The sequence below is a fragment of the Gobio gobio genome, assembly GCF_949357685.1.
Source record: "Gobio gobio genome assembly, chromosome: 17".
NCBI classification, from domain to species: domain Eukaryota; kingdom Metazoa; phylum Chordata; class Actinopteri; order Cypriniformes; family Gobionidae; genus Gobio; species Gobio gobio.
This window is the reverse complement of record NC_137110.1, coordinates 14,182,067-14,203,668: the sequence shown is the minus strand read 5'-3', so window position 1 is coordinate 14,203,668 and position 21,602 is coordinate 14,182,067. Positions and strand designations below refer to the sequence as shown.

General features: G+C 38.6%; 3 protein-coding genes across 3 annotated transcripts; 2 read left to right on the top strand and 1 right to left on the bottom strand.

Annotated features, from left to right (window-relative positions):
* Window positions 1-1,466: 1,466 nt before the first annotated feature.
* On the top strand, window positions 1,467-7,795 carry ccdc36 (coiled-coil domain containing 36; the record flags this gene model as incomplete). Its single annotated transcript, XM_079840449.1, has 7 exons — window positions 1,467-1,522; window positions 1,642-1,798; window positions 2,012-2,163; window positions 4,076-4,124; window positions 4,574-4,664; window positions 6,584-6,681; window positions 6,788-7,795. 7 exons carry the CDS (start codon window positions 1,467-1,469, stop codon window positions 7,793-7,795), a joined length of 1,611 nt encoding a protein of 536 aa, XP_079696575.1.
* Window positions 4,675-13,224, bottom strand: kbtbd12 (kelch repeat and BTB (POZ) domain containing 12). The gene is made up of 6 exons (XM_079840442.1): window positions 13,065-13,224; window positions 11,631-12,799; window positions 10,056-10,326; window positions 9,714-9,864; window positions 9,396-9,593; window positions 4,675-8,812 (listed from the first exon to the last, which is right to left on the bottom strand). Exons 2-6 carry the CDS (start codon window positions 12,710-12,712, stop codon window positions 8,643-8,645), a joined length of 1,872 nt encoding a protein of 623 aa, XP_079696568.1. The 5' UTR covers window positions 12,713-12,799; window positions 13,065-13,224; the 3' UTR covers window positions 4,675-8,642.
* A 1,412-nt stretch (window positions 13,225-14,636) lies between these two features.
* On the top strand, window positions 14,637-21,070 carry slc26a6l1 (solute carrier family 26 member 6, like 1; the record flags this gene model as incomplete). Its single annotated transcript, XM_079841329.1, has 19 exons — window positions 14,637-14,770; window positions 14,860-14,999; window positions 15,081-15,191; window positions 15,471-15,646; window positions 15,944-16,108; window positions 16,200-16,352; window positions 16,706-16,788; window positions 17,043-17,190; window positions 17,286-17,399; window positions 17,477-17,554; window positions 17,643-17,738; window positions 17,912-18,018; window positions 18,130-18,199; window positions 18,455-18,547; window positions 19,001-19,111; window positions 20,159-20,575; window positions 20,654-20,708; window positions 20,804-20,949; window positions 21,047-21,070. The coding sequence occupies 19 exons, from the start codon at window positions 14,637-14,639 to the stop codon at window positions 21,068-21,070; spliced, it is 2,421 nt and encodes an 806-aa protein (XP_079697455.1).
* Between the last annotated feature and the right edge of the window lie 532 nt (window positions 21,071-21,602).

Genomic DNA, 21,602 nt, shown 5'->3' with positions numbered 1-21,602 from the left:
CATAGTCCTGGAATTAATATATATTTAGAAGCAAACAATATTGAAGTCTCTGCGTCACAGCTTTAACATTTCAACTCTGTCATCGCAGTGTAATAGTTTGTAAATAGTTGTGGGATAAATATTGCCATTTATGTTTTTTAAGGCAGCTACAACTGAGGGAAAAAAACTAAATTGCTCCCCTGTACAACACGTGGTGGGAAAAAAATTCAATTTTGTCAATTCTGTCAGGTTTTATGTCTGATGGTTGATATTGACAGTTTGTATAATCTGATTTAATATGTTTTTTGCATATGGGGAATTCTTCTCATGCTGTTCCATGACTCTATTTACATATATATTTGACCCCAGCTGGACCTTGGTAAACATGTCAGTATTTGTCAACTCTATCAGTATATAACACTGTCAGGTGAAGGTTTTTGTTCATTTTGAAAGAACTGTCTTGTTGTTGTTTTTTCAATTTATTGTGTAAAAATGTTAAAACATCAACGGAACGACATGTTATGTCATAATTACCTGAGAACATTGGTGATATATGTTTAATATAAAAAGGGAGGAGAATTAAGGAATTTAGGAACTGGGTTGTTCATAATAGTGTCAAAAACAAAACAAAAAAATAGAGAATGTATTTTATGACTTAGCTCCTTTACTGAATACCAATGTTACATAACTGAAGACTTATACTGTTTTTGGATAGGTTAAATTAAATTAGCATGCTTTTTTGTGTGTCTGACGGAGTTATGAAGTAAATATTATGTTTTTGAAAAATTATTTAGAAATAAGCCTGTTCCCTTACATGGTTCACTATCTGAGACTTTTGTCTACAAAAAGACAAATTTTTAATAATTTAGTGTAAGTTTTTATCTTTTGACATATAAACAAGTTTTGTCCCTTATTTCAAGAATCAGAATCAGTGCTTTGTGACATCTCTCTCGCTCTCTCATTAAAATGTGACATTTTATTCACATTTTAATAATATGAATTATTATTAGTAATTATAAGAATATAACACATTATAAGTATTTAAATAGTGCCACCTAGCGATTGCAATCAGGCAAAGTCCCTTTTATATAAAGTCTTTGAATCAGCCTGGCTAAGTGGCAATGAATACGGGGATGTAGTGTAGGCCTGGCCTACATGTTTACTGGCTGCATGTTTGAATTCTGTAGCCCGGGAAAACTGCCGCAGTAACGTTACACGGCACAGCTTGATTAAACCGTAACGGTCAGCATCAAAGACCGCCAGAAATTATTTATGTTGCCTCAGAATCATTACTGCTTATCAAAGTCATTTGCTGGTGAGTCTAATTTCTTTAAAATGAACTAAACTAAACAGTTGTTTTCTCGCTAATTTGTCATGAAGACACCCAGCTTCGATGACGGCAGCCGTGAACATGTATGACGCTTGCCGTTCTCTCAGATAAATTCTAGAATATTTTTAACACATTTTTAGACATCCAAAGCCTGGATATGAAGCCCAATGTCTGGAATATTAAGGAGATGTTGAACATCCCCGCAACTTCAGGGTATGTCTAAATTCTGTACTAGTGGATTTGTCAGCTAACTTACTGTCATTTACCTTGAAAGAGCGCATTAAAATCTCGTGTTTATATTGATGTTTATTCAGAACTCTTGTTTGTTATAGAGGGATAAAACTCGGCAAGGGTCCGGGAACCAGTGACTACTCCAGCCTGACTGACTCTCAGTTTCTGTTGGGCTCTCAAATGTGGCCTGACAATTCACAAGGGTTTACTCAGGAGATGAGTGGACAGAGCAGAGGTTCTCAGCATACCTCACAGGAGGTAAATATCTCAGGCATAAACTATGTATTTGTTTGGACTATAGAACATGCCATGTTTCATTTGTATAATATGATGAACATATTCTTGATTGGGTTTTTTTCTTGTTCCACAAACCTTTCATAATGACAATTAATGTGCCATGTTGTTGTGAAATAGAAGTCTATAAATATTTAAAGTTTCATATTAATACCAAATTGTCTAAATCCTCTGCAGATGAAGGACATGACGGTGTCCAGCAGTTATAGTTCTAAGCCGTTTTTGTTTGGCGGTGATGGCAAAATCCTAAACTTCACTGGTGGCAAATCTGTTGGAATGTTTGACAGATTTGAGGAGGAGAAGCAAAAAGCCAAAGAAAAATATGAAAGGTAATTTTTCTATCCTTGATTCCTGCTCAATATATATATTAAAAAACTATTCTAATTGTACTGATGTCTGTTAAAGGGATAGTTCATCCAAAAATAAAAATGATCCCATAATTTACTCAGCCATCCTAGGTCTATATGACATTCTTCTTTCAGACGAATACAATCAGACTTGTTTTAAAAATGTCCTGGCTAATCCAGGCTTTAGAATGGCAGTCCAAAAGTTGAATCCCAAAAAAGTGCATCCATTCATTATAAAAGTAATCCATACGGCTCCAGGAGGTTAATAAAGGCCTTCTGAAGTGAATCCATATCCATTCCATATTTAAAACTTTATAAAGTAAAATATAGGGATGAGCGAGTACAGCATTATCTGTATCTGTATCTGTATCTGTATCTGTTAACCATATGAATTATCTGTATCTGTATCTGTACTCGGACTGGGCGGGGCCTAACCCGGAAGTGGGTGGGATTTAACCCAGAAGTGGTCCAGTTGTCTTGAAATGGGTGGGGCTTTAACCGGTATATTATTTTTAATCATGCAATTGATATGGGTTGATCAGAAATTGTTATATTTATTGCTGATTAGAAAACTATTTACATGACAGCATCAGCATTGAGCTTCAGATCAATGGTTTTGATCACGATAACAAACGAAGAGAGAGAGAGTATGTGTGTGTAGCTAATTAATTTGTAATATTATAGTTTTATACCCCTAATTCCTTTATTTTTTATGAAATACAGCAAGAAAGTGTCAGACACTCAGTGCGTGAAGTCAAAAAATTGGTTAGAGCCAGCAGACGGTTAAAAAAAAAAACCCTCTGATGACCGGCAGAGAGAGGGGGAGAGAGTGAGTGTGTGTGTGTGTAGCTAATTAATTTGTAATATAGTTTTTATACCACTACTTTTATTTTTTGCGTGAAGTCAAAAAACTGGTTCGAGCCAGCAGACGGTTAAAAAAAGAAAAAAAAAAATCTCCGTCAGAGACGCAACGCGAGTCGCATTCTACCAAGCACCACGTCTGAACAAACCCCACTTTTACCAGAACTCTACTGGTTAATAAGTAAGTACTACAAACAAACCGAAATAAAAAAACAAACCTGAAGCTGAAGAAACCCTAAACGTTAACGGAAAAGACCCGCAAACCTGAGTGACTGAGAGAGAGAAAGAGAGCTGTTCTGTGTGTGTGTGTGTGTGTGTGTGTGTGTGTGTGTGTGTGTGTGTGTGTGTGTGTGTGTGTGTGAGTGAGCAGAGCGGGACACAGCAAATCTGTATGTGTAGGGGAGGGGCGCTGTGACTCGCCTATAACAGGACGCAGACACAGTCTGCTACCCAATGAGGATTTTTATTCAATCCGAGCACAGATATTGACTCGTTTTACTCGTATAATACTCGTACTCGGCAAAAGTGCTTTATCCGTACCGGATACTCGTTTCAGCCGAGTATCCGGCTCAACTCTAGTAAAATATCTAGCTTCCGCAGACCACCTTCCATATTCAGCTTATGAAGAAAGTGTAATGCCTCTCACGGTTCAAAATGCTTACGCTACGTCCAAAGTCATACATCATGCCAGTTATGCTTTTTTCGTAAATTGAATATGAAAGGCAGTCTGGCAGAAGCTAGATATTTTACTTTATAATGTGTTACATATGGATATTTTTCTTACAAAAACTCATCGATTCGCTTCAGAAGGACTTTATGAACCCCCCGGAGCCGTGTGGTATACTTTTATAATAGATGGATGCACTCTTTTGGGCTTCAAATTTTGGGCTATCATTTACTGCTATTATAAAGCTTGGATTAGCCAGGACATTTTTAAATATAACTCTGATTGTATTTGTCTGAAAGAAGAATGTCTTCTACACCTAGTTCTGTCCTGACATGGTGTTATCTAATTTTTTTCTTCACTTTTTAGGGAAATTCTCACTAATGGAATTCTACAATTGCAGGAATCTCTGGGAAATGTAAGTATTGTACTTAAAGGGATAGTTCACCCAAAAATGAAAATTCATCATGATCATTTACTGACCCTCATGTTGTTCCAAACCTGTATGAGTTTCTTTGTTCTGCTGAACACAAAATAAGATATTTTAAAGAATGTTTGTAACCAAGGAGATAGAGCAACCATTTACTACCATAGTAGGGGGAAAAAATACTATGGTAGTGAATGGTTGCTTTATCTGCTTGGTTACAAACATTCTTCAAAATATCTTATTTTGTGTTCAGCTGAACAAAGAAACTCATACAGGTTTGGAACAACTTGAGGATGAGTAAATGATGATACAATTTTCATTTTTGGGAGAACTATACCTTTGAGGCGTAGATACTGTGCAAACACATTTCTAATATTTCCACTGCACATATTCACGGTTTCAATATTACTTGACTTTGACTTTGACTTCTTCCCTTTTAGACCAGAGAGACTTTATTAAATTGCATTGATGGAAGTCATGGCAATACCAGAAAAGTTTTAGTGGAGAAAATGGATCATTTTTCAAAAACAAGTACGTTCTTGTTTGTAAGTTTTGTTTATTCAGTTAGTCCATGCTGACGACCAAAGCATTCCACAGTTAACACTACCATTAAAGATAATTATTTATCATATGAGGTTTAAAAGTACACTATGTAACTTTTTTTGGTTCAAAATGAACAAAAAATGAAGAGTCAATACATCATCAATCCTTCTTCCAAAGCCTGTTTTTGTCAGGAAATTGCTTACATACATCACTCGCCCATGCGTTTATCCGTAAAAAGAGAAAAGTTGCTCCGGCTACTTTATGGTGTGGGAGTGGCATAGGTAGGCCTGTCGCGATAGTCAATAAATAAATGAATCGCATGATAAAAAAAATGAGCTTTATCATTTTTCCGGCCACGATAATTCCATTGGCATGCTTGTTTGTTTTCCTCGTCTCTCTCTCTCTCTCTCTCTCTCTCTCTCTCTCTCTCTCTCTCTCTCTCTCTCTCTCTCTCTCACTCTCTCTCTCTGTGACTGCACACGCCTAATCCATTTGGGCAGGTGTTTATACTTAACGCGCAGACTGGGTGCAGGTGATGAGACGTCTTGCTCGGCCAGATTCGCCTGGAACTCGTGCTTCTTCGGTTGCAGAGCCGCGTGCAAAGTTACAAAATTTGACATGCACACCGCCAAGCAAAATGGGGTCTTGCGCACTCAACATGCATTACTGCCCGCTGCGCGTTGACGTTATTTTTGCTGCGCCCACCCTCGTGCTTGAGCGGACCGTCGAGTTTAAACAAGGCTTAAAGCTGCACTGAAGTTGGCAGTTTGATAAATCCAAGTTAGTTCTTTAGCTTAATCTTTGTGTGCTTCAAGTTCAATCTTTGTGCTAAAAAGGCACATAAGTTCCTGTAGAGATAGCAATACATATTCTCCTTTTTTTGCCAAATAAATGAAAAGCATGTCATCAATGTCTTCTCTCTTGCTGTATCAAAATCTCACCTAGCTTTCCTCAGAGATGGTCCCAGTAATGTGCTTAAAGTCAAGTCAAAATCAATTTGTGCTTGATTACATGATATAACAATTTTTTTAATACTGTATCCTAAATTGTGGATAATTAAGCTAAATATCATATGCTGAAGTACATTTCTGGAGTGTTAACGATTAAAAGAAAAAAACAACTACAAAAACCGTACAGAACCGAAAACCGTGACCCTAAAACCATGATACGAACCGTGGGTTTTGTGAACCGTGCCACCCCTAATATGCACCTAAAACACAATCATCCGTTGCAGTTTTCATCCATTTTATTTATTGTTTTTGGTATTTATTCAAGTGCATTTTTTGTTAACAGACTGAGAGTCCATTGCTTTTATTGTTTTTGGTTGTTTTGTTCATTTATTGTGGATATTTGAAATGTTTTCCGTTTTCAGTGTTAAATAGTCTTTAGAAATAAAAGTTTATTGATCTTTGAAAAGGTGTACCTGCATTATTATGCCATTATCATTATTTTAGATGAAAATGGTCTCAGAACAACAATATTATCGTTTATTGCAATAATTTCTTGGCTAATTTATCGTCCAGCAAAATTTGTTATCGCAACAGGCCTAGGCATAGGTTAGTTGTCACAAGTTCACAATGAGCCAGAAAGGTTGACATGGAGCATGCTTAATCTAAAACCTCAGCGAAATCACCCGTTTAAAAAAAATGCCTAAAAGAGCAAAGTTTCTTTGCAAAAAGGCAAAAAGGGAACACAACAGAGCTCGGAATAAAATGAAAATCAAACATTGGCTTGGCTTTTTGGAGTTGATGAGAACTGCAAAATGCATGCAGTTTTGTTTTTCAACCACTGGAGGGCCAAAAGTTACATAGTGTAGCTTTAAATTGCAGATTCATATTTTTTAAAATATTTGAAATGTAGTAGATGTTATTCCTTTATAGCCAATGACGTTCTGTTGTCCATTGCAGTTGAAGGTTATTTAAACAGTGTGAAAGAGGGTATAACATGTCAATTTGAGACTCTGCAGAGCCAAACACAAGTAGAGATGGCAGACAGGGAAGCCAAGGTAAGGACCGCACATATAACTTGTCCTAGACAATGGATAACGTACTCCTTAACATACTCTATATTGGCATTGGTAATAAAGTCACATTCATTTTCCATTTAAACAGAGCAGTCTGGCGGCAAAAGAGTTGAGCTCAAACATGCTTAACCTCCAACAGGATCTGGAACATCTAAAAGTAGAGCAGAACAAGGAGCAGGGCATGCTGGGAAATATTCTGTCTCAGCTTAGCACTTTGATTTCTATTCACAAGCCAATAGCAGGACCTAACTCTGCCAGAATGATTGACAGTGAGGTCCAGACATCACCTGGTCTGTTAGACAGGTTCTGTGTCATATCAACTGAGAAACACCAAGAGAGCAAGACGATGTGCAACAGGCCTGCCATTTATTCAGGAAAAGCAGTAGAACAGAACCAGTGGCCACTTACCACACAAAACAGAGATGGACACGCTCTACCTGTACAAAGACAGCAGACAGCTGTCACAGAGGTTTCCCCTGATGCTTCGCAGAGATTATGGTGCGCACAGTTAGGCGAGACCAGACCTACAAGCCCACTTGTGGATGCTCAAGCCACTGCATCCATAGAGGAGTGTGGAAAACAGTATGTAGATGGACACCTGGTGCCTGAAAATCCATTGAAAAGATTGGGCACTGATTCGATGCCACCACTGAAAGCACCTAGGAGGCGCCAAAAAGCCCTGAATTATAGGGGGAAAAAGAGAGCCTTGGTTCTTCCACAAAGACAACCAGTGAGAAAAAAAGGAGCAGCAAAGTTTTCAAAGGACAGCCTGCTGAATGAAAACCTTCAGTGTGAACAAAAAGACAGAGTACCTTTGTCTTCTCTTTGTGACAACTGGCAAATGAACAACAAATCTGTTCCAGAGAATCCCTTAAAACTACAGCAGCAAGCCACTGTAGCACCAGTCAGTAGGTGTGTAGCTGAACAACCACTAAACCCCTTCAGTTTGTGGTCTGAGGACACAGAGAGTTCCCAAATGATGGTGGAATACAAGATGGCTGCGTGGGAAACTGTGGTGCCTGAACCTAAAGCTAGTGTCATAGTAGGAGAAGGTGGCCTGTGGCAGCTCTTTGACTTTACTAATGACTCAGAGTAAAATGCAGAATACTTCCATACCGTGGCGGGTGCTGATTACACTTGGATTTGAGAAATGATTTAGAGTATCTTCTGTTTAGGGTTTTTTTTGTAAGAACTTGAAATTGCCTGTGAAGAACATGCACAATCTATAAGAATTTCTTGCTAAACATTATCTGTTTTTTCTGTTGCTGTTCCTTGTTGATTCTTTGGCACATATGGATATTATAAAGACTAAAGTATTGTTCTATTTTTCTTGTGCCATATGACTCTAAAGCAATAACATTCAAGCACATTCTGTAATTCAGACATTTCATATTCTTTTGCGCAAATCACATTCCAGAAGTTTGTGAATAATTTGTTTTGGCCTTGCAAATATTTTAGATAGCCTCAGTGTAACATCAACTGGTACAAAATAGTTTTCCAATATATTCAATTTTGTTCGCAGTTGGAATATGACAGATTTAGCTGTTGTTAAGTTTGACAGATAAATGTTTATTACAGTACATATACTGTATTGTGCAACTCCATGCTATTTTTTTTTACTATGATATTGAAGTAAAACATATGTTAACAGTTTCTCTGAGTGTTACTTCATTTGAGCTGTAAATTATGTGAGTTTCTCATATTCTTTGAGACATACTGTATCTTAATACATGCTATACCTCAATTGGTAATATTTGAAATCCAAAAATGTCAACAACAAAATCACTAAAGCACTTGCAGAATTATGAATCAAAATATATGAACTTATATCTATTTATGAAAGCCCTACTCCCTATATCTACAGTTTCCTGGCAGTTCCTCTTCTGTCATGTGAATATCAATTGCATAATTTTTCATGAGAAATCATTTTTGGAGAGATGTTGTCATTCCTCTACCAAGTCAGCAGGAGGGGGCATGAGTCCACGAGGGTTCAGATTTGCCACCAAACATACATCGTAGCTGTCGTGCATCAGAGCCTGCTTTGCCACCACAGTCCATACATTTTCCCAGGGATCCAGCTGCAGGATGTCTTTAGTGATGGTATCGTGACGATCTTGGGAAAAAGTGGAGTACTTAGAATGTTGTCTATTTTGAATGGTCAAAGAGGTATACATGAATTTAACTGCAAGTTCAATGCTTAACTAAATACCAAATTTACAGCAAAGCTGCCGTGGCACAGAAGTATTTCTGACGTGGCGATTAGGTGTCTTTACACATACTGTAATGTTGCTCAGGGGTGGCATAAATACATTTACACAACAATTTAACTGCATATTGTTATTCTAGGGCAGGGGTAGGGAACGTTGATCCTGGAGAGCCACTGTCCTGCAGAGTTTAGATCCAACCCTAATCAAACACATCTGAAGCTAATCAAGGTCTTCAGGATTACTAAAGTTACAGGCAGGTGAGGGTTTTTTTCAGGGTTGGAGCTAAACTCTGCAGGGCAGTGGCTCTCCAGGATCAACGTTCCCTACCCCTGTTCTAGGGGCTGAGGTGGGTCAGAGCTAGCATAATTTAAATTAGTCTATTATGCTGTATTGCGTCTTTACACAGAATTATGAGCAGGCACGGAGCAGCTGATCAGCTGTGTAAATTTGCCTAAGTGATATGATATTACAGTATATTTAAATATTTACCTGCTCCTTTGTAGTATCCACAGACATAAAGTTTTCCATCAACAACACCAGCATTTGATGCATTGCTGCGAAGTGATAGGAGAGACCATGGTAAAGGAGGACCTTCCCTCCAGAAATCGCCATCAGGGTTGTAGATCTCTACTACATTAAGGCAGTGACGTGACTGGCCGCGATCCACACCTTCACAACCAATACCACCTGCAGGAGGGGACATTGAAGCTCATTTTACAGTACAGTATAATCTTTGTAATGCATGGGTGATGCCCAGATTTACTTTTAAATAAAATAAGTTATATTGCACATCCTCAACATTCTCACCCAGTACATATATTTCCCCATTGACTGCAACTGCGCTGCAACGATATTTTGAATATTTCATAGGACCGAGTTCACTCCACTTGTTGTTCTCGGGGTCATATTCAAGAAGGCGATTACTCATACGGTCAGGCTCGTCATCTGTGCGGTATGACTGCATTTAGTGAGACGTGGCAGAACAGGTGCGAGAGGGAAAGAGAGAAGGCAATAAATACACAGTTGCTGTGTTCCCCCACCTGGTCCCCCTTGGTATAGTGATTTATTGTGTTTGCACCATCCAGTCTCCATTCTCATGACTCTTCTGCAATATAAAGATGTCAAATTACCACTATTTTGGTATATTACCTGTGGAGTCCGTCCCCCAAGCACATACAGGCGGCCCTTCATCCGAACCACACTGTGATAGGCAAGGGGCATGGGCAGAGGGGCAGCGCTTCGCCATGGCCCACCCTGTAGAGACCAGCGCTCAACACTGTTAGTGATGAGGTACTGGTTCTTCAGCTTCATCTGACCTCCAATCAGATAAAGGTTGTCTCCCAAAGAGCTCAATGCATAAGAGTCACGGTACTCTGCTGAGCTCAAGTGTTTCCAGGATCCTTGGGCTTCCTTGTTGTACCTGGAAAAACAGGTACAACAAGGAATAGGAAAATATTACATTCTTGAACTGTATGTTTTACGGTCTGTAATAATGTGATATTTTTTTCTCTCATTTTAATTTGAGTTGCTCTAATGAACAGATTAGTTTAAGGTTTTGCTTTATCAGAGGTGGACAAAGTACACAACTCCATTACTCGAGTGAAAGTAAAAGTAGGCCTACTACTGGTCAAATATTACTCCGTTACAAGTGAAAGTTGTAAAAAACGATTTTTACTTAAGTAAAAGTACAGAAGTAGTACTTGTTTTTAAAAGTACTTAAGTATCAAAAGTAAATGTCCTTTTTTATGTCAATGCATTATTATATTGTTGTTGCATTATTGTATGAATGCACGCTATGCCATCATGGTGGTTTAAGCCAGTCAATGACGCTCAATCCAACATGCTAGCATACGACTACCTTGAACTAATTTAAATACTTGTATACAACTTACAAATCTCTTTACAAAGCTGCTGTCACTTTAAGGCAGAATGCACAAATCCTATACACTGATAAACATCCGATATTCCCCCAACTGTTTACGTTCACTTTAGACATAATCAACTTTGTTTACGTGAACTTTCCAAAATGACAATTTTGATATTTTGTGTGTATTGGTCTGTTTAAATGCAAAAACAACGCAAAAGAAAGCTCTATTCAGTACTCATGCTCATCTGAGAGGCACAGAAACCAGACTAAACTGAGCTCTTTCATCGTGCTTTTTCAGATTCATCCATATGTCTATGCTTCTCTTTCTCCCATTTACATTTTTGAACATTTTATGAGACATTCATCAAGTGTATGCCAACAAAACTAATCTTTAATCTTTTCAGAAAACTGAAACATACTTTCTAAGTATGGCCATGGGTGCACACACTGCACAGAGGAACAGTCTTCTTCCATTTTGCTATAAACTGATCAGTGTTCCAAAAATGTTGGGAAACTTCATATGACCCTACAAAAGTGATTACTTATAGGCTGTCTGCAAAAAAGAAAAGAAAAGTAAAACCTTTTAAAGAAGAAAAAATCATCCACTGACTTGCAAAGCTGCTACAGAAACGACTTTCGACTTCGAGGACCTTGATAGAAATGTTGTGGAGTAAAAAGTACGATATTTGTCTTTCAAAAGTAGTGAGGTTAAAGTAAAAGTGTCCCTAAAAAATAATACTTCAGTAAAGTACAGATACTCAAGTAAATGTACTTCGTTACTGTCCACCTCTGTGCTTTATATATTTAATGTTGAAAACATGGAGTGTTACTGTCAATTTCTCCTGCAGAAGCCTCACATGAATATCTCGACGTTTCTCTCTTTCTGTCGTGCCATCCTTCTGGCTCCCAGCTCTCCTGCCACGACAATTTCATTCCTCTCAGTTACCACCCCAGCATAGACATATCCAAGCGCATCACCATATCGTGGGGAGGTGATAAAAAGAGTCCTGCCGGTGTTGGGAGCATAACAAAAGCTGCGCTCTGTGTAGCTTCCATAACGTGAGCGTATCCCTCCTCCATCATTACCAATGCAGAGCAGGAGGTCCGTGGTCTCCATACCATAGCGCAGCTTCAGTCGGCGGGGTGGAGCATCTGAATCCAAGCTTGCCGTTTCAATGGCCTCTTCCATTATCCGAAGACAGTCGGCATCGGCTAGCAGTGCCGTGTTTCTTTTCTTCGTCCCCTTCAAGTAATCCACACCCACCAGTGGAAGACGTACCTTCTTTAGGAGCTCTGGGAGGTGCCTGGCCCGGTTCTCTTCGGCTGACCCTTCACCCCCTGGACTGTACTTCACCCAGCGCATCACCACATCCAAAATGCTCTCTTCCCGTGAAATATTAAGGTCATCTGAGCCCAATAACATCCCTAACTGGTGAGCTTCCAACTCCAGCACTTCTTCCCCAAGGCACACTTCAGTGAAGTGCTGCCGCAGATAGCGCTGAGCCTGGTCTGCCAACTCCTCTGCCCCTAGATCCCGGGCATAGTAATAGATTCCCAGGCAATTGGAAGCATCCATGTGGTCAGTCATGTAGATCTGACAACGACTGAACACATCATCCATTTGTAGAAGAAAAGCAGCAACAGAGATGCCCTGCACATTGGCTGCAGTGAGTGGAAGATTGGAGCTGTACATGTATTCTAGCAGAAGGGCCAGGCTTTGGGCTGGCATGTCTCTTAGAACCACTTGACGGTTGGTACACTCGCGCAGACCACAGGTGAACATTACGCGGAAGTAGGGACTGAAGGCAGAAAGCACCGCACGGTGGCATGGGAAGCTAACACCCTCAGCGATTAGAACCACATCTGTTAGCTGCTCAGCATCCCGCATTCGGTTTAGCTGTTCCAACAGCGTCAAACCATGCTTGGCTCTCAGATCCATTTTTTTATTTTTTTAGGCTTGATGCTTTAAACTTAGAGAAGCGTAAGCCTTAGCCTAAATACATCCTGGGGGTCCTTAAAAGGATATCTGAAGAGATAAAACCATTTTTTTTAGCAAAAGCAGCTTAATGACAACTTGCTGCGACATGCTAGTGCACCCTCAGTAATCCACAGAACTTTAAAGAAAGTTCATTTTGATGTACCAATACTTTTATTTTGCTCTAAGGGTCAGTGCTAAACAGGTCAATGCTCCGACATGTCAACAGAAAGACAGTTATTGTTGTAACAGTCACAGTATTGGCAACAAGCTAAGTCTATTGCATTATATTATCGCATGCATCAATGAATCGTACCAGATCTCTGGCTTCCTGTGGTGTCTGCCTTCAGGCAACAATTCGTCCATTACCCACACTCGACACATACACGCTTGCTGCCTTGTGTCTGACAGTAAACACTGGGAGAGTGAGCATGCTCTGTGTACTCAACCTTCCATGGCCATTCCCACTAAGCAACAGCGCTAAATATAGCCCATGATTTGTCAAACTACTGAAGGAAAAAATATTCAGCAAGCTTTCTTGATCACTAAACATTACATAATATTACAGCTTGTGTAGAAGTTTAAAAAAAAAAAAATGTTATCGTCACTTTACTTAGTGACTTTCCAATGCTTATGTGTTAGTATTTCTCTCATATATATCTCATATATAATCTCGGGAAAGGCCCTTAGTACATGAGAGTTGAGGTCAAATTTCACCCGATCATGCTCTTAAAGAGACCACACAATCTATGTGTAAGCATTTGTTCTTTAATGCAGCTTCTTAACAAGTTACTTTTGATGCAATTATAGGTATTTATACGTTAAACACGGGTATGGATTACCCCGGGTATTTATTCATGTTATCAAGTTTTTGATGAAGCAAATCTAGAACTAGTTTGATTCTTAACATTAAACAATGTTAAACGCTATACACTAAATAAAATAACATTAATTTTAAATAATATCATTTTAGGTTTGCTTTTGAAACTCTGCAATGTGCCATACTTTTTGACATGCAAATGTACCTTTTGTTGTTGTGGGGATGAAAAGACTTTTAAAGGTTGTAAAGATTAGAATTTCCCCCTGAACTCATACTTTACCAACTGTACATACAGATATCTTAAAATAGCCCCCCTAAGCCCCCCTATGTTTTTAAAATTTAAATATAGGACCATAAATGAAATGGTACACGTCAGAGGCCTACACTACTCAATTATTGATATATTAACCACAGAAGAGAAATGTTAATCCTTCAACCCCCCTCCCCCCGCACCAACTCCTGATTCCATTTATTTTAAGCCTTTTTAAGGACCCCTTCATGTGTTATAAATTTACAGGATGAATGATGTCAAAACATCTCTTCCTGTCCTCTTTTTTGGGAGGAAGTCATTAATACATAATATGCTGCACATCACAATGGAATTTTGTACTGGAACAGAAAAAGTTTCCATTGCAGTTCACCTTAGAGTGCACAAAGTAGCTACTAATGAACACAGGAGGAAAGTCTGAGTCAGCATTTGCACTAAAATAAGACAGTAGTTGAGAGATAAAACTATCAGGGTTTTTATTTATAACTAAATTTTTCTGTAATGACATGCACATTTTTTGCACAATGAGTTTTGCTCATTTAACGCTTCTGAAATTGTATGTATCCATTAAAATCCATTATTACATGCTATTACTTGTTCTCAAGTTAATCATTGGTAGAAAGCACAGCTTTAACCAACCTCATTATCTCCCCTTTTAAATATCCCACACAGCTTTAGAGGGATATCAGAGATTACTGTCACGCAGAAAGCTTTATTGATAGTGAGGTCAGTCTAATTTAGTGCTTTGTAAGTCTTGAAATAAACCATTTATAGTAGCTATACAGCACAAAATAGAGAAAATGGACTCAGGAAAAGCAGAATATAATATACAGAGAGAGGTTATAGATGAACAGAGGCTGAAAGAGCGATCGCAGAGAATGGACCGTTCCCAGACAAACCTTCCCATCTCCCTTCGGCTGAAGAAATCACTCAGGTAAGATCCAGCCATTAAAGCAACTGTTTGTGTGAATGGAATCAGCTTTGTTTTAAGTGTTTGCTTTGTTGTTGGGTTTTCCCCCCCAGCTGTTCGGTACCCAAACTGAAACGTAGCATAGTTGGTTTCTTGCCTATTCTGTCCTGGTTGCCCCGTTACTCCATCTGGGATTATGGCATGCCGGATCTCATCTCTGGCATCAGTGTGGGCATTATGCACCTTCCACAGGGTAAAAGCATGTTTCTTGACTTTTTTAATGCCTATAACATACAGTATAATCGTTGTTTGAGACCTTGTATTTGTGTTTTAGGAATGGCATATGCTCTGCTGGCCTCGTTGCCGCCGGTATTTGGACTCTACACATCCCTCTATCCTCCATTAATTTATTTTATTTTTGGGACCTCCAGACACATCTCCATAGGTGAGAGCCGAATTTGTATTTGAACCCTAATGAAAATGATTTAGTTGATTTCATTTTGTCTAAATGGATTGTTTTCTGCTTGAATCTATGTACATTCACTATTTTTGATCTTGCAATATAAAGACTGAACTTCACAATGTTCTGACATTTTTTATTTGTGTGTGTGTGTGTGTGTGTGTGTGTGTGTTTGTGTGTGTGTGTGTGTGTGTGTGTGTGTGTGTGTGTGTGTGTGTGTGTGTGTGTGTGTGTGTGTGTGTGTGTGTGTGTGTGAATGCATAGGCACATTTACTATCCTTAGTATTATGATTGGTAGTGTGACAGAGAGACTGGCCCCAGATGCAGATTTTCTTATTTACAACGGCACTAATGTGACTGAAGAGGTGGATATCGTATCTAGGGATTTCTACAGAGTACAGGTCGCTGCTGCCACCACTGTACTGGGAGGACTTATTCAGGTGATAAATAAAAAAACACATACAAACACAGACTGGTGAAAACACAGAAAAATGTATGCCTAAAGCCATGTAATTTGAATAGTTAATATGAGCAATGAGTTAGCAATGATCCTAACCCTATAGTAAGTACATGTAGTTACTTAATATTACTCAGTACTTAAATTTATAATTACAGTGTAACAAAGACACCTTAAAATAAAGTGTAACCATGTTCTACATATATCCACTATTGCACATGAACTATAATGTATCATTTTCACATTGGAATTAAATACAATCTTGTATTCTCCCTCTTAGGTTGTATTAGGCTTGGTGCAGTTTGGGTTTGTTGGTACGTATCTTTCAGATCCGTTGGTCAGAGGTTATACCACAGCTGCCTCTGCTCATGCTGTAGTAGCCCAGTTAAAGCACATCCTTGGAGTCTCACCCAAGCGCTTCAATGGACCTCTGTCTATTGTCTATGTGAGTACAACCCAACACACAGAAACATACATTGGATGTGCATGCCTCAATGCATGCAGCTAATATTAGTAATTGTCATTTCTCTTTGCAGACTCTAGCAGACTTGGTTAGGCTGTTGCCAGAGACTCATCTCCCAACTCTGGTGGCCAGTGTTGTGTCCATTGTGGTTCTCATCACTGCCAAAGAGCTTAACAATGCGCTCAGACAAAAACTGCTGGTGCCTATTCCGGTGGAACTCTGCACTGTACGTAATCAGTGACAAATGACCATTTTTAAATACCATTTGTTTCTCTTCTTCATTGTTTGCTTCAATCCTACCCATAAGTTGTACTTAGTAATATTTTTAATGAATAAGATTCATCTCTGTATGAGTATCTCAGTTGTATCTGTCAGTAGTGCCTGACCTTGATGCCCTCTCTGTGCTATTAATCTGTGTAGTCAGCATTTCAACTCTGCATTATAGCGTTTGCATCATATCTCCTAGTAATGACTAATTGCGCCTAGTCAGGCTTCTTATTTACTACAAAGGAATCATTAACATAGTTTTACCCCTTAGCTCATGAAATTCATAAAAGTTTGTGTATGCTTTTATGCTAGATTGTAGTGGCGACGGTTATATCGTTCTACACTCGGCTGAATGAAAGCTATAAGATATCAGTTGTTGGTGAGATCCCAAGTGGGTGAGTTTTCACATCAAAAAATATTTGTTTGTTTTTTTCAGTTTCCGAGACACTGCCCAGAACACCCTTGCAACACGTTAAAACTATTCAGAACACATTGAATCGCAATGCCATGAGAACCACCACTAGCATTGTTTTGAACAATGAAAATGTAAAAATCTAGTTATAAATGATAAAATATTGGACAAATATTAAAACGACTATGTTATTTCAAGTGCATGCATTACTGTGGTCATTCCGATGTGTTTTCTCAGACTTCAACCTCCCATGGTTCCGAACGTCAGTGTCTTTTCTGAGGTGGTGTTGGATGCTTTTGCGATAGCCATTGTGGGTTATGCAATTTCTATCTCTTTGGGCAAAACCTTCGCTCTGAAACATGGTTACAAAGTAGAAAGCAACCAGGTTGGTAAATCACCATAACAAATACAGTATGGAAATAGACAATCAGATAACTACATCACACAGCTGATCTCTGTCTTTTTCTGACTGTGTCGTAGGAGCTGGTGGCTTTGGGTCTCAGTAATACATTTGGAGGCTTTTTCCAGTGTTTTTCAGTTTGTTCTTCTATGTCTCGCAGTCTTATACAAGAAAGCACAGGAGGCAAGACACAGGCAAGACAAATACATTTGTAAAAGCAAATGCATGCATTTATATATCTACGTTTGTTCATCACATTGTGTTTGTTTAGATTGCAGGAGTAGTGTCTGGTGTAATAGTACTGGTGACGGTACTAAAGTTAGGCTCACTTTTTCAGGAGCTGCCCAAGGTATTTTTACTTTATATAGATTCATTATTTTGGTATGGGCTATGAATAAAGTATGACTAGAATTTCCATTCTTTGTGTGTCTCTCTAGGCAGTGCTTGCCGTCATCATATTTGTGAATCTGAAGGGAATGTTCAAGCAGTACTATGACGTAGTAACACTGTGGCGTAGTAGTAAGATTGATCTGGTAAGTTATGCTACAATCTCCACCAAAAATATACCAGCATTTAGTACTGAGATTCATCTGAACACCCTTGCTACCACCCATTGCAAAATCTAGTTTAACATTCAAATTTTATTTGTTTAACCAGTTTGCTGTACTTATTTCGTCATCTCTGTGCTCTGTTTTTGTGTTTGTAGTTGATATGGTTGGTGACTTATGTGTCTACTGTGCTCTTTAATTTGGATATGGGTCTGGGTGCCTCCATGGGTTTCGCTCTACTCACTGTTATCTTCAGAACTCAACGGTTGGAGTCTTTCCCTGCTTCTAATCTTTCAGTTTCTCGCTCTTGTCATCTGCTTCATTCTATTACTGCATCATATCTGACCTTATCGCATGACTTCTCTCTGTGTCTCAGGCCCAGTTATTCACTACTGGGACACCTCCCAGGCACTGAGCTGTATCTAGATATGGAGACAAACAAAGAGGTGAGGTGTACATTAAGATAATAAAAAAAAACATAACACATTTTTTAGCTGCAATAAATAGACAAATATACAAAAATGGCCCATAGTTCCACTTTCCTGTGCAGTCTTGCTAAATGAAGAAATATCAATCACATTCCCACTATTACTCCAGAAATATCAGGACAATTTGAATAGCAAACTAGACTTCATTACGTTTATGTGACCTTTTATATTTTCAATGTCTACCTAAACACCATCATGCTTTGTGTTTTGCAGGTGAGGGAGGTACCAGGTATCACCATATTTCGCTCTTCCGCCACCATGTACTTTGCTAATGCTGAACTTTATCTTGAGGCCCTTAAAAAAAAGGTACAATTATTTGTTTGCAACTTGGTATACAATAGAGTGTCTTTTTCAGTACTTTGGAATGTCACAGTGGTTCTCAACCAAGGGCCTGGGGCCAACTAGGAGACCTCAGCAAATGTCCAACGGGGCCTTCCATCCAAGATGGCTTAATATAATTTACAATAAGACAAAACGTAAACAAAAACAACTCTACCAAGCTCTAAAATATTTTATTTTCTTCAAATTGTGAGTAAAGAAAAAAGCAACTGGATTTTACAAATTTTATTTTAATTCTAAATATTTATTCATTTTTTATTTACAGAAACTAGGAGAGTAGATTAAAATAAATTTTGAAAATAAAACTAGGCCTAGGGGGACTGTGGTCAGTGGGGGCTGTTGGAGTTAAAGGTTGGGAACAACTGTCTTTGAAGATATACCTATATTATTTTCACTATTATTTATTATTTTTACGTAAAGAGTGGCCTGGACATTGGGAAAATGCTCACCTATAAGCGGAGACAGGAGGCCAAGCAGAGACGCAGAGAGAGGAGAGCAGAGCGAAGAGCCCGAAGAGAGGCTAAAAGACAGGTAGAAGATCTCTGCTGTTTCCATGGTTACTGGATAATGATATGATAAACTGCACCATTAACATGAGCTAGTCCTAATCCTGTACTATCATATATGCTCAATCGGTTCCAAAACCCAGTGATCTTACAGAGGCAGCCTTCAAATGCTGCCTACGAAGGCAGCATTTAAAGGCGCAAAGGCTGTTACAAAAGATATCAGTACTTATGCTGCCTCTCAAGATTTTGAGCTAATTTTGTCCAAATCATAAGGCAGCATTACATATATTTTTTTGTGAAGGCAGCGCTCAGTGAAAACATATTTATAAAAAATTATTTTATTTGAAATCAAAATCATTAAATACTGAAAACCATCAATAAATATAGTAATCACAAATGGATTATTTCACATAATATTTGTGTGTGCTGTGCATATTCATGCATATTAGCTTAAAGGTGCAGTGTGTAGTATTTATGAGGATCTATTGACAGAAATGCAATATAATATACATAACTATGTTTTCAGTGGAGTATAAAGACACTGTCATGTTTGTATTACCTGAGAATGAGCCATTTCTATCTACAAACACCAGGGGTCCCCTTAAAGTGAAATCGTCATTATGCGCCGTTATGTTTCTACAATAGCCCTAAACGGACAAACTTCTCTACAGAGCGCTAGTCACTCTCTGCTCTCTCCGACGACGACATTTTTGTCCTGTGTCGGCCCCCGTAGCTTCTCTATGTGCTTCGAAAGGGAGGGGTGAGCGGTGGGTGATTGCAATTCACAACCTCACCACTAGATGCTGCTAAAATTCACACACTGCACCTTTAAGAACATGATAATGTCAAACTCTATTGAAATAAATTGTTTCCTGAGTTTCCTGTACAGAGTGCTATTTGTGTGCCAATGTAGAGCATTTCAAAACAGTCACTTTTAAAATAATTCCATAATGATTTATAATGGATACAATGATCAAGTTGCTATGTATCCAGGAAGGCAGCATGTCCATGGTCACCTAGTGGATTTATCTGCTCATATCTGCGAACTGTCACTTTCATTCTTCTTTTACAGAAAAGAGCTTTCAGGGAAGCCTCTCAGCGATCCAAAAATGCTGTTTTTACAGTGGAAGATGAAGCAGGGCAGTTAATTAATGGAGACGTTCACAGAGAGGTAGAGCGTGGCTGGAGAGAGCGGGAGAACAATACAGTGTTTGTAATACCTGAGACAGCACGGACAGCTGATGGCTGTCACACCTGGGTGTACCTTAAGGGCGCTGACCCCGAAACCGCCACCCTGGGGTCAGTTTCAGATCTACATGACGGGGACACCACCACGCTGGACTCCAGCAGCGAGGACACTTTAAGCAGGGACCTGGAGAGGGTTTCTCTGGGATCTCTTGGGAAGTGGACCTGGGACATCCATTCCATCATATTGGATTTCTCCACTGCTAACTTTATTGATACAGTGGCCATTAAGTCATTAAGCAATGTAAGTGATTCAAAAGTCCAACAGAGAAAAAGTGACTTTGCATTGCAAACAAGTTCTCATCATCATCTCTTATTATAGATATTCCACGATTTTGGAGAGATCGATGTGGATATTTACTTGGCTGGCTGTCAAGGTAATGGTTCTCTCATCATTATTGTTACCGAGATCAGACATTTTATTTAGTCAATGATGAAAATGTGTGGCCTGTGCCTGTGCTTTTTACTCAAGAACTGGTGGTGGAACAGCTTGAGCGTGGCGGCTTCTTCTCTGATGTCATCACTGAAGGGCGTGTCTTTGCTACTGTGCATGATGCTGTTCTGTACTGTCTCAAGCATCGAGGACCTGTGACCATCCACAGCTATGAGAATGCTCTGGTAGGTTCTATCTGACAGTATATGTGCTCACCAATATCACTTACATATACTTGAAATATGATTATGCATTTACATGATTTCAAACTTCTCATTTCAGGATATAAGTGGTACCCGACTATGAGAGAATACTTCTGATTTCTGATTCATCTTGTACATGCTCATACAAGCTATATACAAAAAAGTAAACCTCTCCATGAAGTTACGACCATGAAATGAATGCTAAAAAAGCATTTGGTTCAGTATTTGACAGTAATGAAGCATGTCTGTTACTTTTTTGTTTTTTGATTTGATTATGAAACATAGGCGTTTTAAATGTAATATTTTTTGGTGTTTGTATTTTTTGGTTTATTTTACTAGTAAAGGATTATTGTAAATTATACTGATTAGTAATATGAAAACTTAACTTAATTTTAAATTGGATTTTATTCCATTTTATCAAATGGTTATATTTTAACTTAAAAAACAACAGACACAATTTTTAAAGTAGAAAATGCAATGTGTGTGTTTTTTTTTTGTTTTGTTTTTAAAGAAAACAACCTAGGTCTCTGGTCATTTTAATAATTTATTCAACAAAGTGATTCTGTGCATTTTAACAGCAACAATGTGATTCAACTCCAACAAATAAATAAAATAAGTTAACCTCAGTCTTTGGA